This window comes from Xenopus tropicalis, chromosome 10, assembly GCF_000004195.4.
Source record: "Xenopus tropicalis strain Nigerian chromosome 10, UCB_Xtro_10.0, whole genome shotgun sequence".
NCBI classification, from domain to species: domain Eukaryota; kingdom Metazoa; phylum Chordata; class Amphibia; order Anura; family Pipidae; genus Xenopus; species Xenopus tropicalis.
Genome location: NC_030686.2, coordinates 34,050,302 through 34,076,994, shown reverse-complemented (window position 1 = coordinate 34,076,994; position 26,693 = coordinate 34,050,302). Strand labels below are relative to the sequence as shown.

At 38.8% G+C, this 26,693-nt stretch overlaps 1 protein-coding gene across 2 annotated transcripts in view; it reads left to right on the top strand.

Moving 5' to 3' along the window:
• dok5 (docking protein 5) overlaps positions 1 to 11,939 on the top strand; it is a 119,986-nt gene extending 108,047 nt beyond the window's left edge. For both annotated transcript variants that reach the window (XM_031894773.1, XM_002935385.4), the window contains exons 7-8: positions 6,637 to 6,757; positions 11,304 to 11,939. In XM_031894773.1, coding sequence (XP_031750633.1) covers positions 6,637 to 6,757; positions 11,304 to 11,368 — 186 coding nt within the window. In that variant the 3' untranslated portion in view covers positions 11,369 to 11,939. The remainder of the gene's footprint in view (positions 1 to 6,636; positions 6,758 to 11,303) is intronic.
• Positions 11,940 to 26,693: the final 14,754 nt, after the last annotated feature.

Here is a 26,693-nt window from a genome sequence, read left to right as displayed (position 1 = left end):
AAAAACAAATGTTTGAATTTCCTAGACTTTCCATTTCCATTTTGGAATTGTAAAAATGCTTTATCGGTCTTTACGGTTTCATTTATACAGGATTCCATGATCTTAAGTGATCCATTGGCATCAAATGCTATATTTATTGATCATATTCCTTACTGGAGACATGAAGTGGTTAGTCAGCTGGGTAGTTGTTCTATTTTGCTATAGGAATGAATGTATTACAATTTGTGATCAGATTTATTACTCCCAGTAATGGTTAAGCAGTTTGGCAAACACATACAAAATCAATGGCCACTTTTTCATGGGGACTTTATCCATATTGTGCAACTTGTTCTCCTTTATTGGATTCTATGTGCAGTTTTTGTGGCGAAACCTGGTGAAAAATTGTGCTCATTAATAATGAAAACCTATTTGCTGAAAAATTCCGAATTTGACATCTGATCATCTCACTGTGCACCTCTTTTGTCTTCAGAATGTCTCACATTTCTAAATGTGCCACATGATTCAGTCTCCGCCAGAGTGTCATCTAAAAGGAATTTTACAATCAATGTAAGAGGCTCAGACATAGACTTAGTGTACATTCTGAGATATTTATAGGGAAATCCCACATTGCTGGAGAGCAGCAGCAGCAAAACTTAATATTGCTACTCACCATCTGCTATTTGATGCTCTTGATACAAAAGTAAATAGGTTTGGAGCTTTATATCTCAAACATATCCCTGTATCTATCTGCATCTCTCATTATAAATTTGCTTGGCTTTTATCACTGTCAAGTCCTCTACACTCTTTTCAGTGATTCAGTGATTCAGTGATCCCCAACCAGTGGCTCAGGGACAACATGTTGCTCCCCCAACCCCTTGGATGTTGCTCTCAGTGCCCCCACACCAGGTAGTTATTTTTCAATTCCTGACTTGGGGGCAAGTTTTGGTTGAATAAAAACAAGATTTCCTACCAAATAAAGCCCCCTGTAAGCTGATAGTGTGCATAGAGGCTGCCTAATAGCCAATCACAGCCCTTATTTGGTACCTCCATGAACTTTTTCCATTTCTAAGTTGCTCCCCAACACCTTTTCGATTTGAATGTGGCTCACAGGTATAAAAGGTTGGGGATCCCTGCTTTTATCTTTAGACTAGTGATAAGCGAATCTGTCCCTTTTTGCTTTGGTGCAAAATGTGCAAAATGACAGGAAAATTCGAGAGACGTAGAAAAATACACAAAACGCGTACGTATTTTTTTTGCCACGAAAAGTAGGCAACACTAAGGAATATTGCTAAAGTCTGAGTCTGGGAGTCTGGAATAAAGGTTGAACATGTTGTCTAAAGTCGCCATTGGTGAATTGTTCAGCGAAACTTCCGTGAAAATTTGCCACAGAAAAGTTCATTGTGCATCAAAAAAGTCAAGGTCGCGTAAAAAAGGGCCCATTTTGACGCGACCTTGACTTTTTTGATGCACAATGAACTTTTCTGTGGCAAATTTTCACCAATGGCGACTTTAGACATGTTCAACCTTTATTCCAGACTCCCAGACTCAGACTTTAGCAATATTCCTTAGTGTTGCCTACTTGGGATGCCCACAATTTAGCATTTGTTTTCAGATTATTGATTGGGAATTCTCTTATTTTTTTCTAACAAAACAGTAACTTTGGTGACCAACAATTAAGGGGCAGGTTTATAAAAATTTGATTTGAAGTTTTTACAGCAATTTGAGATTTTTTGCAAAAACAAAACCCAAAATCGAATATAAGTTCCTAAAACTTAAGTTTACAAGATCATTAAGTTCAAAAATATAAAGTGCAAAAAACGTAAAATGTTTTTTGAAGAATAATGTTAAAGTTTAAATTTTTTAAATTTTTTAGAATTGGAAATAAAGGGTAGTGATGGGTTTGAAGTGAATTTCCGTGTTTTGCCATTGGAAGATTGTTTCGAAAAACAGACATCAACATTCGGCACGTAAAAAAATCGTCTCGCAATAAAAAAATGTCGTCCACGTCAACAAAAATTGTTGCGCATGTCCAAAAAATGACAAAACTTGGAAAATACTTGGAAGCCTCTTTATTACAACTAAATATTGAGTTTCTTCCATCATTCTGAATTTTCTAAAGTTTTCCAAACTAATTTTTTGAGATCTATCACATTTGTCAAATTTGAATAAGAAATTTGGCCTTCAAAGCTTGGCAATCTTCCTTATAAATGCTAAGCTATTATACTCAGTCCAGTTCCTAAATATAAATGGGACAGTGCAAATTTTGTTTGTAAATATGCTTGAGATCGAGGAAAAACTTTTTTACGACCACATTTTTATAAAAATTCAAATTTAAAAATAAACAAATCTGCCTTCTAGGGGGCACATTTACTAACCCACGAACGGGCCGAATGCGTCCGATTGCGTTTTTTTTCGTAATGATCGGTAATTTTGCAATTTTTTCGGCATCTTTACGATTTTTGCGTAAAAACGCGAGTTTTTCGGCGTCTTTACGATTTTTGCGTAAAAACGCGAGTTTTTCGTTGCCATTACGAAAGTTGCGCAAAGTCGCAATTTTTTTGTAGCGTTAAAACTTGCGCGAAACTTCGCGCCTTTAAAGTTTTAACACTACGAAAAAGGCGCGACTTTGCGCGCAAGTGTTAACGCTACGAAAAAATCGAGACTTTGCGCAACTTTCGTAATGGCTACGAAAAACTCGCGTTTTTACGCAAAAATTGTAAAGACGCCGAAAAACTCGCGTTTTTACGCAAAAATTGTAAAGACGCCGAAAAACTCGCGTTTTTACGCAAAAATTGTAAAGACGCCGAAAAACTCGCGTTTTTACGCAAAAATTGTAAAGACGCCGAAAAACTCGCGTTTTTACGCAAAAATTGTAAAGACGCCGAAAAACTCGCGTTTTTACGCAAAAATTGTAAAGACGCCGAAAAACTCGCGTTTTTACGCAAAAATTGTAAAGACGCCGAAAAACTCGCGTTTTTACGCAAAAATCGTAAAGACGCCGAAAAATCGCAAAAAATACGAAAAAGTCACAAAATGTTCGTTTCCAATCGGAATTTTTCCAATTCGGATTCGAAATCGTGTCTTAGTAAATCAGCCCCTCGGTCTTTGCCTGACCGTTTTGGGGACTGGACTGGTTCCTGGAATATTTTGTATAGTGTATTTTATGAGAATGAGGCTGTGCTGGTTTGTTCATATGGACATATTGTTAGATAAAGTGAGTGACCAAGGGAATTGAACCCAGACTGCTTTCAAACATCCACAGTAATAACCAAAAGTATATAAATTTGTCTAACGTAAACAGTATGAGTACCATTATTTCCTGTGTGCTTTGTACAGTACATTACCTATTTGTGATAATGTAATGCCTAAGGAAGAAGGCAATTATATTTCCAGTCACCGTAAGAACATTCTTCATAATGATACAATTCTTAATTAACTAAGTAGTTCAGTTGAAATGCCCGCATTACTCTGCTAGAATTTCTACTGAAATTATCTGCCTTAATAACATCTACTGGAATATGTATGGAAAATGATTGTGATTGCTTCCATTAGTTGAGGCTGAATCTGCATCATTCAGTTTTATTTCCATTATAAACAGGTAGGGAATCTAGTACAAGTATGTATTATTTTGACAGAGAAAAAGAACAGTGGTCCAAAATAAAGAATTATTTGTTTCAGGAGTAAGAGAATCATCCATAACCCCGTTATATACCATGGGGGTGACTTGGGTGGGGCAATCAGGGGCCCTGTGGTAGATATTGGGCCAATAGATTCATAGTTGCAATGCATAGGACAAAAAGAGGTGGGACTTGAGAGAGTGGGTAGGGTTTGGGAAGGTAATGGGTGGAGTTTGGCATAATGAAGCATGGACAGAAGCAGCGGGTGTGTAACTATTAGAGTCTACACCATTTGGGACCTTATTCTACTTGCTGGCAGTGCCTACCACTCAGGGAGTATGGGTGATCTTTGGGCCCTCAGGGTGGACTTACTAAAGTAGTAGTTATCAAGTGTTTGAGCTACAGCTTACACTACATATTACCAAGGGTTAAAGCATGAAGGGAAACCAAACACATCAGGGATAAATCCATAGAGGAGCACTTTATTCCCTTTCCACAGCTCTATAGGGTCAGTGTCTTACATCAGGGATCCCCAACCTTTTATACCCGTGAGCCACATTTAAATGAAAAAAGTGTTGGGGAGCAACACAAGCATGAAAATGGTTCCTGGGGTGCCAATAAGAGCTATAACTAGCTACTTAATAGCCCCTATGTGGACTGACAGTCTACAGAAGGCTCTGTTTGGCATTATACTGGGTTTTTATGCAACCAAAACATGCCTCCTAACCAGAAATTCAAAGATAAGCACCTGCTTTGAGGCCACTGGGAGCAACATCCAAGGGGTTGGGGAGCAACATGTTGCTCACGAGCCACTGGTTGGGGATCACTGTCTTACATAATACAAGGGAACTTTCAATGAGAATCCACCTGTGCACCCAGCTTCCTCTCATTCGTTCATTTAATTAGTATTGAAGGCATTAAATACAGGTTTAATGAGGTTACTTAGTCTAGGGGTACATATACATAAAGCTCTCTGTGTGCATAACCTATGCCTGCTTATAAATAAGGTATATTTTCTGTATAAAATACGTTTGAAATCTACCAGATCTTCCACTTCCTTCCCCGACTGTTCTATTAATGTGCGATTGCTTCAGACGGAGTTGACATGTCCTTTGCTATGAACACGGTGTCTTTTAAACTGAAATATGTGAAATGAAACAACTCCTAAGGGCACTGTTGTTTCCCTACATTATCAGAATGTGTAACAAGAGCCAGCCCAAGCAGATTTACATTCTCTTTCCTTCCATCCGCATTAGTATACAGACAGCAGCCAATGAATTGCTTGACAAATGCCAACGCAGGGCTCGGTGTAATGTGGAGTTGGTTTTATTGGGATCCAGCTCTCAGTGCAGAAATTCATGTCACCTCATCTACATTACAAAAGTCATTTAAATTCTATAATGTGGTGATTGGTGATAAAGGCTCATCCTGAGAATTAGGCTTTAAAGTGGTGCAATAAGGTGACAACTCATATTTTCAGTGTATCCCCTAGAACTGGAATCTTTCCATTATGGGCAATGGTTGCCCCAACCAAAGGCATCATCTTTAAAAATAAATAGAGTTTGTGTCTTAAACAATATTTTATGTTTGGAATAGTACAGCTTGCCTTTCCTTTCTTCTTATTACAAAGCAACCCTCTTGCCCTGCTTTATGGCTGAGATTCTAGCTATCTGTATAACAGAGCATTCTGTCACAGTGGCACAGACCCTATCTGATACCCATTGTAAGCAGCAGTCCTGCCCTGCTTTATGGCTGAGATTCTAGCTATCTGTATAACAGAGCATTCTGTCACAGTGGCACAGATCCTATCTGATACCCATTGTAAGCAGCAGTCCTGCCCTGCTTTATGGCTGAAATTGAATTTATCTTTATAATTATATTGCCATAGGTCCATGAAATGAAAGCCATACACTATAAAATAAACAGATAGCCTTCTTAAGCACAGTGAAAAAAAATCTAATTTCCAATTTCCTGGAAACCTGTGGGTTGAACTCTGAATGGTCTAATTATCCTTAGGGCTTGAACATCAGCATGTTACGTGCTGCAGCTTAGCGCTTTCCAGCTTTTCTATGTACTAGTTTTGTTTTCTACCAACATATTCCCAGAGCATTCAAATAATGCCACACAATAAAATGTTGATCCTTTTAGACAGTCCGTGGGCAGTAAAAATACCATAGAAGAACCCACAGGCCTGCTCAGTTGACACCATCTTAGAAAAACTGCATCCGCATAGGTTAGAGAATTACACTAATTGCATGATTAGACATTAATCTCTTGCACTCTCTTAAACTGGGTTGACAGTCCCCAGGGTTGGTTGGCCTCCAAGAGTACCAGAGGATCTCCCATTAACCCTTTCTTATTTCCAGCATAAGCCTATATAACCTCTATATAGAGTAGGAAAGTAGGCCCTGAATTGCTTTGTGGACCAGTGAAGGTCCAGTACAACATTACCAGTCTTACATTGAAAGAATAGATTGCTAAGATAGATAGCAAATAGTCATTTTCAAGGAGATAGTCCTTTAAAGAACCATCAGTCATACCTTCACTAAATAAACTCCTAGTGATATGCCTAGGGGCAGATTTATCAAAACCCGAGTTCGAATCCCGAATGGGAAAAATTCGGATTGGAAACGAAAATTTCTGAAGATCGCAAATATCCCGAAAATGCTTACGAAAAAATCGTATTAGTCACGAAAAAATCGTATTAGTCACGAAAAAATCGTATTAGTCACGAAAAAATCGTATTGGCGATCTGAAAGTCATGTAATTTTCGTACCAAACCATTGCAAACAGCGGCAGTCTTTCCGAATTTTTTAGCGCGGGCGCACGACTTTTCGCACGACTTTTTTGTGCGCCCGCGCGAAAACGCCGCTGCAAAAAATCGGGCGCGAATCCGCTCGGCGCGTTCGGACCCATTCGGGTCTTAATAAATCTCCCCCCTAGTGTCCCACCTTTGTTGTTAATAATGAATACGCTTGTTGAATTCAGTAGTAAATTCTCCAATCTTCTGATTTTTTTTCTTGTCTATTCTCAATCACAGCTTCAGATGAGAATGAGTGAACGGACCGTTTCTCTGAACACCATGGTGCCCCTGCCACGTAGCGCTTATTGGAAGCACATAACAAGGCAACACAGCGTAGGACAACTTTACAGCCTGCAAGGTAATTAAAGTGGTGTTGGGCTACCAACCAACCTGTGGGCAGCAATTTTCCTTGGGGTCCTCCGCTGTTGCCAAGGCCCCATGTTCTCTCATTCCATTGCATTGTGTTTTCTCATGATGTTAGGGTTCATTGCATGCATGATACGTTGCTGCTTATTGACCATCAGGTAGGTGCAAGTGCTGGCATACTAAGTTGCATAAAACTGGGCCCCTTTGAGTATTTGTATTATTACAAATACTCAAAAGTGTAGACTTATCAGCATTCATGTGATAGGTAGGCATGAACACCTTTGACATTTCACTAAACAATGTATGGATAAAACACACTGACACCATTCATTGAGTGGAGAGAGGCCGCAGCCAACCTTTAATAATATATTGCATCTATAAAGTACTCCGATGAATTCATTGGATATAGAACTTGAAACTTAAACAACAATATTGCATGTGAGAACCACAGTCAAGCTCTGTCTACTTGCAGAGCCCATCATTCCATTTAAGCTCAAGTTCCGCCATAAAAGAGCCAGAACACTTATTATTCTTTTACATCCGCCATCATTACAAAAGGCATATTCTGATTATCAAAGACTTTCGCTGTGACATTTTTTTAAAAAAAATAATTAGTGGGAAGGAGGCTTGCTCTGAATTGATCCAAAGCTGCACTGACAAGGAGTGCAGTTACCTTCTATTTATAAACTCTGCTTACTGGAGATATAGGGTGGGAACGGCTGGCCAATCCGCACTAGCTCCTACTATCTGGGGTAAAAACCATTTACTAATCAATGAATGTGGGGTGGTAAACCACTTAATTTAATCCTTGACGCCCTGCCACCATCCCATGCCCACAAAGAGGCAATAACCCCCCCCCCCCAGTGGGACAAATACACAATTTAAGTCTTATGCAGCAAAAATCATGACTTTTTTCCTCATGTATAACCAACAGACTTGTTCTACCTATATGGGTAGATTAAAATTGATAATGTTCCCTCCCATCTTCTAACATCCCTTATCTGTGTCAGGCTTAAGGGCACATTTCCAAACCCAAGGGCAGTGTAAATCATCCATCTAAATGCTATTCAGAAAGATACTTTCCATACACACGTCTCTATACCTGCACCTTATCCTTATATCCAGCTTGATGGCATTTCCAATGGTGCAAGCATCAGGATGAGAAAAAAAGGCAATTTGGGTAGTGATGAGCGAATGTGTCCCGTTTCGCAGAAAAATTTGCGATACAACAGGAAACGCGCATCTTTTTTTTAATGGGACCGCTCCTATTTTGATGCAACCATGCCTATTTTTACATGACTGTGACCATTGTGACGTGGCTGTGCCCAATTTGACATGACCACAACTTTTTTTGACACACAACAAATTTTTTCACAAAACAATTGGCAATGCGGAAATTCGCTGCGAATCTATGCCTGCCAAAAAAAATTTGCTCATCACTAAATTTGGGATCAAAATTTAAAGAAAAACTGCACAGTTTTCTCATAGTATCTACAAATTGTGGGACATGGTACTTTGGAGATGTCTGCGGTAATGCTGGAATTCTGGCAACATTATGGTTTTTGTATACATTTTGCACTGCTCTTGTCATATTTAACCAAAACTTGCCCCCAAGTCAGGAATTGAAAAATAACTCCCTGGTTTGGGGGCACTGAGAGAATCAAATATTGAGCTCCACTTTCCAAAAGAATGCTGATATTATAGGGCAGATTTTAAATGTGTAGTCGGTTTAATTTTTCCATATTCACGAAGAGACACACATTTATGGGGGTATGTAATGAAAGGCACTAAGTTTCCCCGGGAGCGGTAACCTATAGCAACCAATCAGCAGGTAGAATTTACTGATTGCCTGTTTAGAAAGAAAAATCTTTCTAACACTTACTAAAATTTGTTTTTTTCTGGCCTTGAAAGTCGTATAGACTCGACATGGTATATATTTGAATTAAACTCGATCATTGCTGTACAGATATAGGACCCATTATCCAGAATGCTCGGGACCAAGGGTATTCCGGATAAGGGGTCTTTCCAGAATTTGGATCTCCTTACCTTAAGTCTACTAAAACATTAATAAAACATTAATTAAACCCAATAGGATTGTTTTGCATCCAATAAGGATTATTTATATCTTAGTTGGGATCAATTAGAAGGTTCTGTTTTATTTCTACATAAAAAAAGGAAATCAGTTTTAAAATTCTGAATTATTTGCTTATAATGGAGTCTATGGGAGACGGGCTTTCCGTAATTCAGAGCTTTCTGGATAACAGGTTTCCGGATAAGGGGTCCGATACCTGTATTTCTAAAATGTCACGATAATGCTTGAATCGTTCATATGAACATTTCGAGTTTACATTCGAAAATCCCAAATTTTTTGAGTTGAAATTATTATTAAATAAATATTTGAGTTTAAACGGACCTTCGTTTCCATGGAGTCATTTTAGGAGAATTGGCTCTGGGAAAACAATAATGGGTTTAACTTCCACTTGAAACTGGGTGAAACTGAAACAATGAGGGGATTAATTCAGCTTTCGTTTATTAAGGAAAGAATATTTTGCTCGACTGGGTACACCAAGACCTACTTTGATTTTCATTTGAGAATATTACACCCCCTCTTTAAAGAAAATAAAATAATAAAAAGCTTTCCCACTACTTCTTTGTTAGTTTGTCATTTGCATGGCTCAATTAATTTCAACTCTCTGAAAGGTAATTCAGTTTACATATTAAGGAGCTGGTGAAGCGTCCAAGTGGAAATCAGAAAGTGTAATTTAATTACTTTTTAAAATAAGAATGGTAAATTGCATTTGCTGTAAATACATTTTGAAATGATCTCAATCAATCTCAATTATTTGTAGTAAGCTTTGGGCATATTATTGATTACCAATATAATTGACCTTGCAAACTGCATTACATTGTTTGAATTTATAATGATCCGGCAGAAGAGAACTTGCTTTTTGCTTTCTAATCTCCAGATATGAGACACTTGCCTCTTTGAACTCTAACGGACAGTATGATTAAAGCTGTAAATAGAAAATGCAAGGAATAGTGATCGAGTGAGGACATCTAGTGGTATGAACCATAAGTTATTAAACAAGGGATCTTCCCTAACATTCTTCATTAAGTATGGCTTATCCAAGGGTTGTTGGACAAAGGTTGCTGCCCAGTGGCCTATCAACACTTGGTGCATTAGTTATGATGGCACATTATGGTGCCATTGCTGCTCATTTGTCATTATACTGTAGGTATTCTCCAGATTAGAGAATAGCATCATAGTTTTTGCATAGAAGGCTATGAAAGGTTTAGATAGGACTAGGTTTTCACCTGTACAAAGCTTAATTTATCAGAAACACACTGTGTTTGCTTATGGCCTATATCAGGGGTCCCCAACCTTTCTTTCGTGAGCCACAGTCAAATGTAAAAAGACTTGGAGAGCAACACAAGCACCATAAAAGTTCATGGAGGAGCCAAATAAGGGCTGTGATTGGCTATTAGGGGCCTCTATGCACACTATCAGCTCACAGGGGCTTTATTTGGTAGGAAATCTTGTTTTTATTCAACCAAAACTTGCCCCCAAGTCAGGAATTCAGAAATAACTCCCTGGTTTGGGGGCACTGAGAGCAACATCCAAGGGGTTGGGGAGCAACATGTTGCCCCTGAGCCACTGGTTGGGGATCACTGGCCTATACAGTGATACAGTAAAAACAAGTTTGGTATTGCCATTGGTATTAGCTCCTGCTTATCTCGAGGGAGAGCACACATACACACTGTAGGAATCTTGAAGATAAAAGGTCTCCAATCTGAACTATTCCTCTCACACACTTCTTTAGAATAAGGGATTCCATATTTCCCTCGGTCCATATCATCTGAATCCATGTCTAGGGAGGGGACGTTACCTTGGGAAATACCCAACCATGCTGCATAGAATGCCTCTTGGAGTGTGATACAATACTAATTGGATTTAACTTATTAAACAACTTCATTAATGCATTAATTCACATTTCTTGACTTCCAGTAATGTTTACTCCATACCTTGTAATTAACCAAGGCCTTCAACCGTAGGAACTTACTGTCTCAGGTTCCTCAGCAACTGGATATCCACCATTCTTCCCACTTGAAGACCAAATAGACAGAACTTTAGGAGGGATACCTAAGTAGAAAATCCACAACATCCATTTACCATTAGTGACGCATCCTTTCCATAGAACAAAGGTACATTTTCCAGGGAATATTTCACAGTAGGCTAGGCTAACTCCTTACATCACACAGAATTCTACCAGAACAGCCTACTAAGTTTGCTCATAGCCTATAAAATAGAAACCATAATACTATTTTAGCATATATATTCCCACGGATGAAGCACAATTTAGGAGGAACAACCACCTTTGACAGTACAAAGAGATAGAGCTAAGAACTGTTCCTGTAGACCAAAGAGGTTACTCAATATTTTATCTTTTGATAATGATATTCTCTCTTGTACATAAGTTACTATAATAATAATACTCAGTATTTATTTTTCTTTCTTCACAAATGCTTACCATGGAAAGATCTCACTAATCCTCAGAAACTTCACCGAACGGACACTTTTCCTACTTACAGATCAGAGCACTGATAGAGACTTCCAAGGAACTCAATGACACAAACTGTTTTTGGTTGACAAGAAGAATTGGGATTTCTTGACTCAAGCAACGGAGCAGATCTTTCTATCCACTGATGCAATTTTTATACCTTCACTAAGAATGCGCTTTGTAGACATTCAAGGAAAATTTGGTTTCATACTTGACAATAAGAACTGGACAATGAGATGTTTCTTTTTTTTAATCTGATGTGTCCATCTGCAAATCTAAATGTCTGTCCATTGTGGTTTGGCGTGATTTAAATTTTGTGTGATATCAATTAAATTGTATTTTTTTTTTTTTGGTTATTTTCATCTTGTGAAAATATTTTTCAAGCCCATCTAAACTGTTCCCAAACTTTGAGAGTGACCATTCACAGAAAGGTCTAAAGTAATGTGTTTGAGGGGAAAAGGGGTATAATATGGTGTCCAAAAAGGGCACAATTTAAAGTGTTACATTAGGTGCCCATGGAACTATAGTAAAATAAACATAACCCCAATGTTTCTATATATCTGTAACCTTGTTATGGGCTAAGGGGGCCCAGCCTGAAGGCCAGTTAGGGGGAGATTTGGGGTGAGTGCTTATTTGTGCCCTGGGTACCCCTGGAACTATAGCAGGGTGACTGTTACCCCAATGTTTCTATATATCTGTAACCTTGTTATGGGCTAAGGGGGCCCAGCCTGAAGGCCAGTTAGGGGGAGATTTGGGGTGAGTGCTTATTTGTGCCCTGGGTACCCCTGGAACTATAGCAGGGTGACTGTTACCCCAATGTTTCTATATATCTGTAACCTTGTTATGGGCTAAGGGGGCCCAGCCTGAAGGCCAGTTAGGGGGGGATTTGGGGTGAGTGCTTATTTGTGCCCTGGGTACCCCTGGAACTATAGCAGGGTACCTGTTACCCCAATGTTTCTATATATCTGTAACCTTGTTATGAGCTAAGGGGGCCCAGCCTGAAGGCCAGTTAGGGAGAGATTTGGGGTGAGTGCTTATTTGTGCCCTGGGTACCCCTGGAACTATAGCAGGGTGACTGTTACCCCAATGTTTCTATATATCTGTAACCTTGTTATGGGCTAAGGGGGCCCAGCCTGAAGGCCAGTTATGGGGAGATTTGGGGTGAGTGCTTATTTGTGCCCTGGGTACCCACACAATTATAGCAAAACTATCATTTAGAGTTAAAGGAACAGTAACACCAAAAAATGAAAGTGTATAAAAGTAACTAAAATATAATGGGCTGCTGCCCTGCACTGGTAAAAGTTGTGTGTTTACTTCAGAAAGTCTACTATAATTTATATAAATAAGCTGCTATGTAGCCATGGGGGCAGCCATTCAAAGGAGAAAAGGCACAGGCACATAGCAGATAACAGATAAAACACTATTGTATTCTACAGAACTTATCTGTTATCAGCTATGTGCCTGTGCCTTTTCTCCTTTGAATGGCTGCCCCCGTGGCTACACAGCAGCTTATTATATAAATTATAGTAATGTTACTGTAGCAAACACACCAGTTTTACCAGTGCAGGGCAACAGTGCATTATATATTTATTACTTTAAAGCTCTTTCATTTTTTAGTGTTACTGTTCCTTTAATAGATTCCCTTAACCTGTCTGAGCCTGGTCAAATACGGCAGGTACTTATTTGCTACTTCTGGGAACTATAGTACTAAACTGTTAACAACAATACGTTTACATTATATCTTTGTTGCAAATTAAAAGGGGGCTAATTAAACCCTGGAACCCCAAAAGAATTGCAGAATTCAAAACAAGCCTGAAACAATGAACTGAACTGAAGAGAAAACAGCATCCATCACCTGATTTACAAACATATTTTGAATTTAAATTTGGCACAATAGTTAGGAATAAAACATGTTTTTAGTTATTGTATTAATATTTTACTGTTACATTTACAAATCATACACTTTGTTTCTGGCTCTCACATACTTGTCTGAGAATGATCATGTTCACAGCTTTTTAAAAATGTACCATACATTTGTTTAAAATGTGTTGCATACCTTTGTTTTTAAAGTAAATTCAGAACATTTATTTTGCAATGTTAAAGGGAAAATATACCCTGTTTATAAGTGGAGGCTATTGTTTTCATTTCAGTGAGTATACTTGAACTTTATCCATAGAGTTTGCGACAGCATTACAGACTGATTGATATAAATTGTGACAATTGTAGCCTTGGCTGGGGGCGAGCTGTAAACCACATCATTGTTTCAAGAGTCATAACCAGCAGTGCACAAATTGTCAATAAAAAGCTGCTTTTAATTACAACTGTTGTAAAACGGAGGCTTGGCTTAGGGCCAAGCAGAGTACAAATGCAGAGGTCTTTAGGTAATAGGGACTGTAGGTAAGATACTGACAGTAGGTTGAAGATCGAGACAGTAGGACAAGATGGAGATAGTAGAGCAGAATGGACACAGTAGGGCAGGATGATGATAATAGGGTGCAATGGAGACAGTTGGGCAAGATCAAGACAGTAGGACAAGATAGAGATAGAAGAGCAGGATGATGATGATAATAGGGTGCAATTGAGACAGTAGGGCAAGATCAAGAACGTTGGAAAATATGGAGATAGTACAGCTGGATGATGATAATAGGGTGCAATGGAGACAGTAGGGCAAGATCAAGACCACTGGACAATATGGAGATAGTAGAGCAGGATGATGATAATAGGGTGCAATGGAGACAGTTGGGCAAGATCAAGACCACTGGACAATATGGAGATAGTAGAGCAGGATGATGATAATAGGGTGCAATGGAGACAGTTGGGCAAGATCAAGACAGTAGGACAAGATGGGGATAGTAGAGCAGGATGATGATAATAGGGTGCAATGGAGACAGTTGGGCAAGATCAAGACAGTAGGACAAGATGGGGATGGTAGAGCAGGATGATGATAATACTAGATCAAGACAGTAGGACAAGATGGGGATGGTAGAGCAAGATGATGATAATAGGGTGCAATGGAGACAGTTGGGCAAAATCAAGACAGTAGGACAAGATGGAGATGGTAGAGCAAGATGATGATAATAGGGTGCAATGGAGACAGTTGGGCAAGATCAAGACAGTAGGACAAGATGGGGATGGTAGAGCAGGATGATGATAATACTAGATCAAGACAGTAGGACAAGATGGGGATGGTAGAGAAAGATGATGATAATAGGGTGCAATGGAGACAGTTGGGCAAGATCAAGACAGTAAAACAAGATGGGGATGGTAGAGCAAGATGATGATAAGAGGGTGCAATGGAGACAGTTGGGCAAGATCAAGACAGTAGGACAAGATGGGGATGGTAGAGCAGGATGATGATAATACTAGATCAAGACAGTAGGACAAGATGGGGATGGTAGAGCAAGATGATGATAATAGGGTGCAATGGAGACAGTTGGGCAAGATCAAGACAGTAGGACAAGATGGGGATGGTAGAGCAAGATGATGATAATAGGGTGCAATGGAGACAGTTGGGCAAGATCAAGACAGTGGGACAAGATGGAGATGGTAGAGCAGGATGATGATGATAGGGTGAAATATTAGGGCAAGATCAAGATAATAGGACAAGATAGAGATAGTGGGGGTCATTTCTAAAATTGGGCAGTGCAGAATTATTCGCTCAGGGAACATATTTGCCCTGTTTGTGTTTATATTTATATAAACAATTAATTTAATGTGAATATTCTGTTATGGATATTGAAGACAGGCTTGGAAATAACAAACCTACAGCTACAGTTTTACAGCAGGTAAGAAAATGTCATATTCTATTGATCCTTTATTGAACTTGAGAAGTTACAGACATTAATACTGGCAAGTGTAATATTTGTCAGATGTAGTGCAAATAGGATAAAGCCCAGGCACTCAGCTGAAATACATGCAATTACTGGATTATTGGTTTTAGGGAAAAAAACAGATTTGGCTGTCATACAAAACAGATGGAGCAAATATTGTAACCTTCTCTTTGCCCAGGATCTCTCAATCAGTCTTGTTTGTGCCTTTTCTGATCTTCTCACAACACCGATCTCTGTTTCTTCTTTGTTGCACTTCTGCCTGCATATTGCCACTCCTCCTTCCACCATTGAATCACTCAACAATTCTTTTAAGGATGTTTAACTAAAGGAAAGCCTTTTTTGTTATGTGTAACCAACTTTGGAGTAGACAGAACTCTCCAGCCATCAAGCAGCAGTTCAAACCCTTCATAGACCATTAAAAATTTTAGATCTGGTTGGACTTTCTGTAGTTCAAGCCACCCTTGAAGGACCAGTCTTTGTCCAGGACCCCCCTTTGCTCATTCCAAGGTTCCAAATACAGAAAATAATTGGCATATCAGTCATTCAGTTACAAAACCAAGAATCTCTAGAACAGCATATAAGTGTTTACCTCAAATCTAACCCTAATTGACCTTCTAGTTAGGTTTTCAGGGTTATCTAGAAGAGCAAATAGACATTATTATCCTCAAATGTCACCCTAAGTGGAAGACTAAGCAGACTTTGACTTTGAGTTTTTCATGATATATAGCATATTTATGAAAAAAACACAACTCAACTATTTCAGAAAAATGAAAAAATATAACAATATAACTGATTTTCTCAAATCATGGTAAAAAAAAAATTGGGATGAGGGATTTAATAAAGCTTCCCCCCTTGTGTCAACTTACCTAAACTTGCACAATCTCTATAACAGTTACGATTTAGATAAATTGTGCACAGGGAGTTACCATCTTGGATTGCTCAGTGTTGGGCAGCTGCTGAGAAGCTAAGCTTAGGGGGTCATATGTAATAGGAGTTGATGCTACAGGGCTGATTATTAAATTCTGATGCAAACTGAACTTAAGTCTGAGCTGCCGTGTAATGAGAATCTACATGAATTACTAATCAGCTCTGTATTGTGACTATTATATTGTATATATGCTGTATGTGGTGAGTGGGTCCTAAGCTCAGGTAAGTGACAGCAGCCCAGAGCGTGTGCTGTAAATCAACTGAAAAAAAGATGGGAGCTACTGGGGGTATCCTCAGATCCACAGATTTTATCTGCTAAAGGGCTATGGTTGCCTTGAGCAGAAAATTTCAAAATATAATGTATTATTTCCAGGCGACTTCCTTGGTTAGCTTTAGTTCTCTTTTAATGATAAGCCCCCTTGTCACTACACCAGGCCCCCCAGGGCAACAGTCTCACATTTTGGGAACCTCAGTGCTAAGAACATGTCACAATACCATTGTATTTACAGTGTTTGACCAACTCAGAATATTGGAACCTTCTAAAGGACTAAACCAACTACAGCTAACCAACCAACTCTAGCCAATCAGAATATCAGAACCTTCTAAGGACTAAACCAACTGCAGCTAACTGACCAACTCTAGCCAATCAGAACATCAGAACCTTCTAAGGACTAAATCAACTGCAACTAACTGACCAACTCTAGCCAATCAGAATATCAGAACCTTCTAAGGACTAAACCAACTACAGCTAACTGACCAACTCTAGCCAATCAGAATATCAGAACCTTCTAAGGACTAAATCAACTGCAACTAACTGACCAACTCTAGCCAATCAGAATATCAGAACCTTCTAAGGACTAAATCAACTGCAACTAACTGACCAACTCTAGCCAATCAGAATATCAGAACCTTCTAAGGACTAAATCAACTGCAACTAACTGACCAACTCTAGCCAATCAGAATATCAGAACCTTCTAAGGACTAAATCAACTGCAACTAACCGACCAACTCTAGCCAATCAGAATATCAGAACCTTCTAAGGACTAAATCAACTGCAACTAACTGACCAACTCTAGCCAATCAGAATATTAGAACATTCTAAGGACTAAACCAACTACAGCTAACTGACCAGCTCTAGCCAATCAGAATATCAAAAACTTCTAAGGACTAAACCAACTACAGCTAACTGACCAACTCTAGCCAATCAGAATATCAAAAACTTCTAAGGACTAAACCAACTACAGCTAACTGACCAGCTCTAGCCAATCAGAATATCAAAAACTTCTAAGGACTAAACCAACTACAGCTAACTGACCAACTCTAGCCAATCAGAATATTAGAACCTTCTAAGTATTAAACCAACTGCAGCTAGTTGTAATGTTTGTATGTTAAAAGTTAACAAAGCAACAACTATAACAACAACAGCAACAATAAAATATATGTATATAGTCCCATTCTCCCTCAGTCCTATTGTGACCCATGGATCCCTTCAGCCTGTAACTCACTGTTGCATAATGACAGATGGAGCAGAGAGGAGAGAGTGTAAATTAAACCCGAGATCAGAAAATTGAATCTTTGCATTATATAAATGATGAACCACTGAATGCCTCAGTCATTTCTTGCATCCCTGTAGGAAGTAAATGTCCCTATTATGTTCTTTTTATCTACCATGTTGGAATCTGTTCAATGTTTGTCATTCATTAAACATTAAAATGTTACTTCTTTTGGGAGAATGATTTGTCCTTTCCCATAAAACAAAGCCGGCATTACCTTTGAGCCCCTATTAAATCAAGGCCTCTCTGATGTTCATTTGAAGATAAAATCCTTTGCAAACTTTTGCAGGGGGCAACATCAAAGTTGTCAAGATTTCACATACCATATGGATTAATAAAGATTTTTTTATTGAAAGATCATTATAATATTGTTCCCAATTTCACAATGAAATGAGCAGATTTAACTAGTGGGTATTTATAAAAAGCAGACCTTATGTTTCAAGCTAAAAAGACAAGGTGCTCAAATAAGGTATGAAAACACCTCCCTTCATATGGAATGTTCTGGGTACACAATAGGCTATATCCTCATAGTGTAATGTCTAATGGAAACAATATGGCATCTCCCTCCCATATGTATAAATACAAATATACAGAGAAGAAATGTTCTGGGTACACAAAAGGCTGTATCCTCATAGTGTACTGTCTAATGGAAACAATATTGCACTTCCCTCCCATATGTATAAATACAAATATACAGAGAAGAAATGTTCTGGGTACACAAAAGGCTGTATCCTCATACTGTACTGTCTAATGGAAACAATATTGCACTTCCCTCCCATATGTATAAATACAAATATACAGAGAAGAAATGTTCTGGGTACACAAAAGGCTGTATCCTCATACTGTACTGTCTAATGGAAACAATATTGCACTTCCCTCCCATATGTATAAATACAAATATACAGAGAAGAAATGTTCTGGGTACACAAAAGGCTGTATCCTCATACTGTACTGTCTAATGGAAACAATATTGCACTTCCCTCCCATATGTATAAATACAAATATACAGAGAAGGAATGTTCTGGGCACACAATAGGCTATATCCTCATAGTGTAATGTCTAATGGAAACAATATGGCACCTCCCTCCCATATGTATAAATACAAATATACAGAGAAGGAATGTTCTGGGCACACAATAAGCTATACCCTCATACTGTACTGTCTAAGGTAAACAATATGTCACCTCCCTCCCATATGTATAAATACAAATATACAGAGAAGGAATGTTCTGGGCACACAATAAGCTGTACCCCCATACTGTACTGTCTAAGGGAAACAATATGTCACCTCCCTCCCATAAGTATAAATACAAATATACAGAGAAGGAATGTTCTGGGCACACAATAAGCTGTACCCTCATACTGTACTGTCTAAGGGAAACAATATGATGGCAGTTCCATTCCATATATATATATATATATACAGTATATATAACAACAAATATACAGAGAAGGAATTTCTGGGCAGGCATTTTGTATATTCCTTCTATATGACTCATATGTTTTAGGTAGCAAAAATGTAAGATATATCCTAATTATGTGTTTTCACTAAATTATTGTTCTTTTTTAAGGAAACTTCTGTTTGTTCTCTCAATTAATCTCCTATAATACTGACAGTAAGAGTAACTTACAGACATGAACAAAAGCTACTCTAATGAAACTTTATTTTCTGGGGTCAGAAGTCCCACAGTCACAGAGACATTGCTATTAATAAAGGTTAGAATGAAATGTTCTACATTTGGAAGGAAAATCAGTTAATAATGTTTCCAATTTAGTAACAATTGCAAAAACGTATCCAGATTTGCTTATCGCTTGCAGAAAACGTACAGATTTTAAAATGTTAAAGCGATAATTGACGGTTCCTTAACAATCTCCTCATACAGGTCAGTAAATGGTATTTAAATGTTCTCATTAACTTTTTTTTCTGTCCCTATTTCAAAGCTTTTTGCCATAGAAACCATTTTACAAAAAGTTGGAATTTTGATAACTTCCATGACCTTGTCGTAATTAAGTGGCTGTTAGCGATTTCCGTGCCGGGGACAGAAGCACATTGTAAATGAACAGCTGTAAAAATGGTGGCATGAAATATATGAAGAGCTTGATTAGTATAATTAATAGGTGTATTATTTCAGTGAAGAGCCCACAACAAAATTAAATGAAGATACTGCTGTTTAATTGCTGTAATGAGAAGTGCTGCTGTGCTGCTTATAAAGAATAATAGCTAGTGATGAGCGAATCTGTCCTTCTTTGCTTCTCTGGAAAATTCGGAAAACGGCAGAAAAATTTGCGAAACGCGTTGCCGCGTGCCCATTTTGATGAGGCCACGCCCATTTTGATGAGACTGCACCCATTTTGACAAGACTGTGCCTATTTCGATGCACCCATTGTCATGTGACCGTGCTTATTTATAAAATAATCACGCCTTTTTCGACACGCAACAAATGTTTTTGTGCCAAATATTCGCTAAAGTTTCCCGAAACAATTCACCGCTGCTGAAATGCGGAAATTCCCTGCGAATCCATGCCTGGCAAAAATAATCGTTCATCAGTAATAATAGCATCAAAATAAAGTTGTGATTGATTGAAAAACACTATTCTATTTAGGTTTTCCAAAAACCTGCAGCCATTTTTCTCTCTATGCATTATTATAGATATGATTCTGTTATCTGGAATGCTGGAGACCTGGGAGTTTCCGGATAAGGGATTTTTCCATTGTTTGGAAAACCTTAGGTCAAGTCTAACAAAAGTTATAAAAAATAAAAAACCCGAATGGAATTGTTTTGTTGCCAATTAATTTTTGTTGTTTTATTACCATAAAGTACTGTTTAAATATTATTATTGTATAGTATTATTATTGTTATTAAAAATCATTAATCATTAGTGATTTTTCGCCAGGCATGGATTCGCAGCAAATTTCCGCATTTCGCCAGTGACGAATTGTTTTGCGAAACTTGCTGAAAAATTTGTTGCGCTGATTTTTTTTGTCGCGGGTCAAATTGGGTGCGGTCACAGCAAAAAACCATGGGCGACAAAAAAAAAAATAGATGTTGGCAACAAAAAATAGACACGGGTGACAAAAAAAAAAAATCACGCGTCAAATGCATTTTGCAAATTTTTCAGACAGGGACAGATTCGCTCATCACTACCTATCACTACTCGTGACAAATGCATTTATTTATTTTTTCCGCCGTTTTGTGAATTTTGCTGTTGTTTCGGTATTTTCAGCCGAAGCGAAACGGAATAGATTCGCTCATCGCCAATCAAGACCACAAAAAACAGAAATGTAAAAATACGGCATCTAAAAGTTGTCAACGTCATGTAGAAGTCAATGGAAGCTGCCCTAGGCGAATTGTAACAGTCTTTTTTCATTTGTGGTTTTAGAGGTTTTCGGGGTGTTAGTTTGTAAGTGCACGTAAATTCTTATGAAAACGTAAAAAACTTACATTGTTCGCATTTTGATTAGTTCATACTTTTTATATTTGGATCTTTTAATTAATGACTAGACATTAGTGTGGAAATTCATTTATTTGTGGTTTCGAAAACCTCTAAAACCACAAACATTAGAATGTTGATAAATCTGCCTCTTACTTTCAAAGTTTTTTTCACAATTAATTTTTGCACTAAAACTCCAATTTTTCATGGAAAAAAAAAAGAAACCGTGACAAATCCAAAAGTAAAATCTTGAAGTTGCGTAGAGGTTAATGGTTACTGTCCTTGATTCCATCCAAAAGATCTTTCTTTGCTTCAAAGTATTAGAAGTTTTTGGATTTTTCAGATAAACTGTTACTGTATATACTCGAGTATAAGCCTAGTTTTTCAGCACCCAAAATGTGCTGAAAAAGTGACCCTCGGCTTATACTCGAGTCAGGTGCCATGGGTCCCTCCAGATTAGCACCTTCTGTCCTTTGGGTGCAAATTAGGCCAACCGCAACCAGACCCTCCAGTGCCCTGGCCCGCTCCCAGTCGCAATACTTATTTCCCCTTACGTGTCTTCCGGGACTGGGCCAGCTGCCAGTTTGCCAATGTGCAATGAGCGTGGGGTAGTACTCATATTGTTTTTGTTGACCCTCTTCTCCGCTTACAGAGCTAGTTTACTGTTTTTCTTTGAAATACATATTTAAAAACATATACCCCACCGATGTCTCAGTTAATGTAATTTTATTGGTATTTATTTTGATTATTGAAACTTAGCACTAGCTGCTGCATTTCCCTCCCTAGGCTTATACTCGAGTCAATAAGTTTTTCCAGTTTTCTTAGGTAAAATTAGGTACCTCGGCTTATATTCGGATCGGCTTATACTCGAGTATATACGGTAATTGAAAAACTCCAAAAAGTAAGTAAGTAGTAGTAATGAGCAAATCTGTCCTGGTTTGTTTTGCCAAAAAATCCACACAACTGAAAAATTTGTGAAACAAAAAAATTCACAAAACACGTTTGTTGTGCAACATTTTTGACATGACCCTGCCAATTTTGATGCGACCGTGCCCATATTGACACGACCACGCCCAATTTTACACAACCACGCCTATTTTGACGCACCCACCATTATTTTGACGTGCCCGCAACTTCTTTTTGCTGTGCAACAAATTTTTTTGTGCCAAATTTTGGGGGAAATTTCGGGAAACAATTCACCAATGGGGAAATCCAGAAATTTGCTGCAAATCCATGCCTGGCAAAAAAATTTGCTCATCACTAGTAATGAGATTTTCCTGTTTTTCATATTTTGAGAATGTTGAAAATTGGCCCTCCCTTGTGTTATATAGCCTTCCCATATTTTGGAGTTGAATGTTATTATTTTACATCCACTTTGTTTCCCACAAACTCAAATTTTGATGAATCTGCCCCTTAGTGTTGTTGCCTGGCTTAAGGTGGCCATACATGGGCCGATTGTAGCTGTCGATATCAGTCCCTTGGACCAATTCGGCAGCCTATTGGCCAGTGTAGGGGCAGCAACAATGGGCCTACCCCACCGATATCTGGCCTGAAATTGGCCAGATATCGATCAGGCAGGTTAAAAGATTTAGTCGAACGGGGGACCGCATTGGCTCGTTGATGCAGTCCCTGAACCGACTGCGCCCATTGCTCCCGTTATAATGGGGCCCTGGGGCCAAACGATCGAATTAGCCTACATTTTCCCCAATGTCGCCCACCCGTAGGTGGGGATATCGGGAGAAGATCCGCTCGTTTGGATACCTCGCCAAGCGAGCGGATCTTAACGTGTATGGGCACCTTTAGTCTCGTTCATAGGATCGATTCTGACCAGTGCACTCGCTTAGTTACATTTGCCCTTACTATGTTCGTGGGTTTGTGGTAGGAAAATGAGTTTATGAGCTCCACTGGAGCATTAGTCGAAGTTAAGTAAATATTTAATGCTGAGATAATGCTGCAGAGACAGCTCTATAAGGGAGTAACTAAAACGCTCAATTTTAGACGTGCAGACTTTGCCAGTATAAGGGCATCTCTGCAATGTGTCAACTGGGAAAGGCTTTTCATGGGGTTAGACACAGAAGGAAAATGGAACATCTTTAAAACATTGCTTTGCAAGTATACACAACAGTATATCCCCCTTGTAAGCAAGGAGAGGCATCGCAAAGCAAAACCTTTATGGCTGAATAAAGGTGTTAGTGTCGAGGTTGGTAAGAAAAGACGTGCTTTTAGGGCATTCAAGTTAGCTGGGACAGCAGGAACTTTTACATTGAGGTCTGGCATGGTGCCGAGAGACTGGCGGATTGGTAATGTGGTGCCGTTATTTAAAAAGGGATCCCGTTGTCAGCCTGAAAACTATAGGCCTGTTAGTCTGACATCAGCGGTTGGAAAGCTTTTGGAAGGGGTAATAAGGGATAGGGTATTTGAATACATTGCAGTTCACAATACTATTAGTTTGTGCCAGCATGGTTTTATGCGTAACAGATCTTGCCAGACTAATTTAGTCGCCTTTTATGGGGAGGTGAGCAGGAACCTTGATGCTGGAATGGCAGTTGATGTCATCTACTTGGACTTTGCTAAAGTGTTTGATACAGTACCTCACAGAAGGTTAATGATCAAATTGAGGAATATTGGCCTAGAACATAATATTTGTAATTGGATAGAGAACTGGCTGAAGGATAGAGTACAAAGAGTGGGGGTAAATGGAACATTTTCTAATTGGGCCAGTGTGGTTAGTGGGTACCGCAGGGGTCAGTCCTTGGGCCTTTGCTTTTTAACTTGTTTATTAATGACCTGGAGGTGGGCATAGACAGTACTGTTTCTATTTTTGCTGATGACACTAAATTGTGCAAAACTATAAGTTCCATGCAGGATGCTGCCGCTTTGCAGAGCGATTTGACAAAATTAGATAACTGGGCAGCAAACTGGAAAATGAGGTTCAATGTTGATAAGTGCAAAGTTATGCACTTTGGTAGAAATAATATAAACGCAAACTTTCTACTGAATGGGAGTGTGTTGGGGGTTTCCTTAATGGAGAAGGATCTAGGGGTTTTTGTAGATAACAAGTTGTCTAATTCCAGGCAGTGTCATTCTGTGGCTACTAAAGCAAATAAAGTGCTGTCTTGTATAAAAAGGGCATTGACTCAAGGGATGAGAACATAATTTTGCCCCTTTATAGGTCCCTGGTAAGGCCTCACCGTGAGTATGGGGGGCAGTTTTGGGCTCCAGTCCTTAAGAAGGATATTAATGAGCTGGAGAGAGTGCAGAGACGTGCAACTAAACTGGTTAAGGGGATGGAAGGGTTAAACTATGAGGTTAGACTGTCAGGGTTGGGGTTGTTTTCTCTGGAAAAGAGGCGCTTGCGAGGGGACATGATTACTCTGTACAAGTACATTAGAGGGGATTATAGGCAGATAGGGATGTTCTTTTTTCCCATAAAAACGATCAACGCACCAGAGGCCCCCCCTTTAGATTAGAGGAACGGAGCTTCCATTTGAAGCAGCGTAGGGGGTTTTTCACGGTGAGGGCAGTGAGGCTGTGGAATGCCCTTCCTAGTGATGGGGTAATGGCAGATTCTGTTAATGCCTATAAGAGGGGCCTGGATGAGTTTTGAACAAGCAGAATATCCAAGGCTATTGTGATACTAATATCTACAGTTAGTACTAGTGGTTGTATTTATAGTTTATGTATGTGAGTGTATAGATTGGTAGGTGTGGGTTAGGTGTGCTGGGTTTACTTGTATGGGTTGAACTTGATGGACACTGGTCTTTTTTCAACCCTATGTAACTACTGTAGAGTGCTGTACAAATGATGGCCTTACAAGATCCAAGATAAAGAGCTGCTAGGGGCAAGTTTGAAGGTTTGAATCATTACTATTATATGGCTGCTGAACCTCTGGGCCGGTACAGTAAGCTCAGAATATATAATACAGGATTTCCAGCCATATTCTTTTTTTAAACTTTAGGAGTCCTTAAAAAAACTCATAGAAGCTTAAACGCTTACAGTTCTGCTTAAAATCCTTTATAAAACCTTAAAGTTTAACCATAAAACTACCTATAGATCTTAAAAACCTTTAGCTATAATAGTCCTGGAGAATTAACTGAATATATAAATAGTCTATTTACCTGGAAGGGGCCTTTCTAGGACGTTCTAGACAGTCAAGACCTGGTGGGCCCTGGCGGCCCAGACCCGATCCCCATAGGGCGCTCCACTGATCAGCTGATCTCCCTCCCCAATGCACTGCAGGTAATTTTACTTTACGTGTGCTCGGGGGAGGGGGTCCGATGAGTGGTAGTGGGTGGGGTGAAAGCGGCAGGTGCCATTGGGGGGTCAGTCTGACCCTAATGCCATATATGTAAGTACAGGTATGGGATCCATTATCCAGAAAGCTACAAATTATGGAAAGCCTGTTTCCCATAGACTCCATTTTAACTAATAATTCAGATTTTTAAAATTGATTGTCTTTATCTCTGTAATAATAAAACAGAACCTTGTAATTGATCCCAACTAAGATATAAATAATCCTTATTGGAGGCAAAACAAGCCAATTGGGTTTAATTATTGTTTTATTGATTTTTTAGTATACTTAAGGTATGGAGATCCAAATTACAGAAAGACCCATTATATGGAATACCCTTGGTCCCGAGCATTCTGGATAACAGGTCCCATACCTGTACAAGTGTTTGTCCCCCCTTGCTGGCACTATATGAAAGTATTTGCAGTTCTTATACCTGACTTTGCTGGCCCAGTAGTATGACATGCATCCACTAGATGGCAAGCTCAGATTTTCCAATATCATCTCTAGATTTTGTTGTATTTTTTAATGCTTGGGAGCTGTTGTCCAGCAACATTAAAGACAGATTGAAATTAGCTGAGTATATTTAGGCTTTTCTCAGCGTTACATTTCCAGTAGCCCATGTAATGCAAGGATTTGCCAGTGAGAGCCCTTTCTGATCTGTGTCCCCGTCACTGCTGATTGCAGCATTATGTTATCTAACAAAAGGGAGATCACCATGCAATTATTGTGTTGTCAATTTTACACAGTAAACACATTTCTGGATGGTAGATTAGCTTAAAAAAAATACATTTTCTGTTTTGTTCTTCATCTTCCACTATTAAAAAAAAAAGTTTTGGCATTAAAAGATTAATTGCTAGAGTTTTTAGTACAGGTGCCCCAAATAAATCAAGCCAGATACAGCAAAAAAAAAAAATGTTGTTGCTTTTTCCACAATAGGAACAAAGTCATGCACGTTGAAGAAAAAGTAATAAATATTTCTCCATTGACTTCTGTAAGGACCTCAGTTGGTCTGAGGCGCAGGTAGTTCACTTCTCGAAAGAAGAAATAATCTTATGGCAAAAACAATCTACCATTTGTTGACCATTAATAAATCTGAATCATAGAGAACTGGATTATCCAGGAGCCACTGGAATTTATACGCAGGTGGGGCAGAGCTGACTGTGACTTGGGCACAATGGGCTGTGGTCAAAAACCTCCAGAAGATTCTATATTAGAATGTATATTATTTAACATTTCATGTGGTCATCTACAGCATCTTTTTACTGTATATACTGTATCTAGTCCAGTGGCATTAAGTAGAAGGCTTCCAAATCAGATCATTCAACCTACTATGAGTC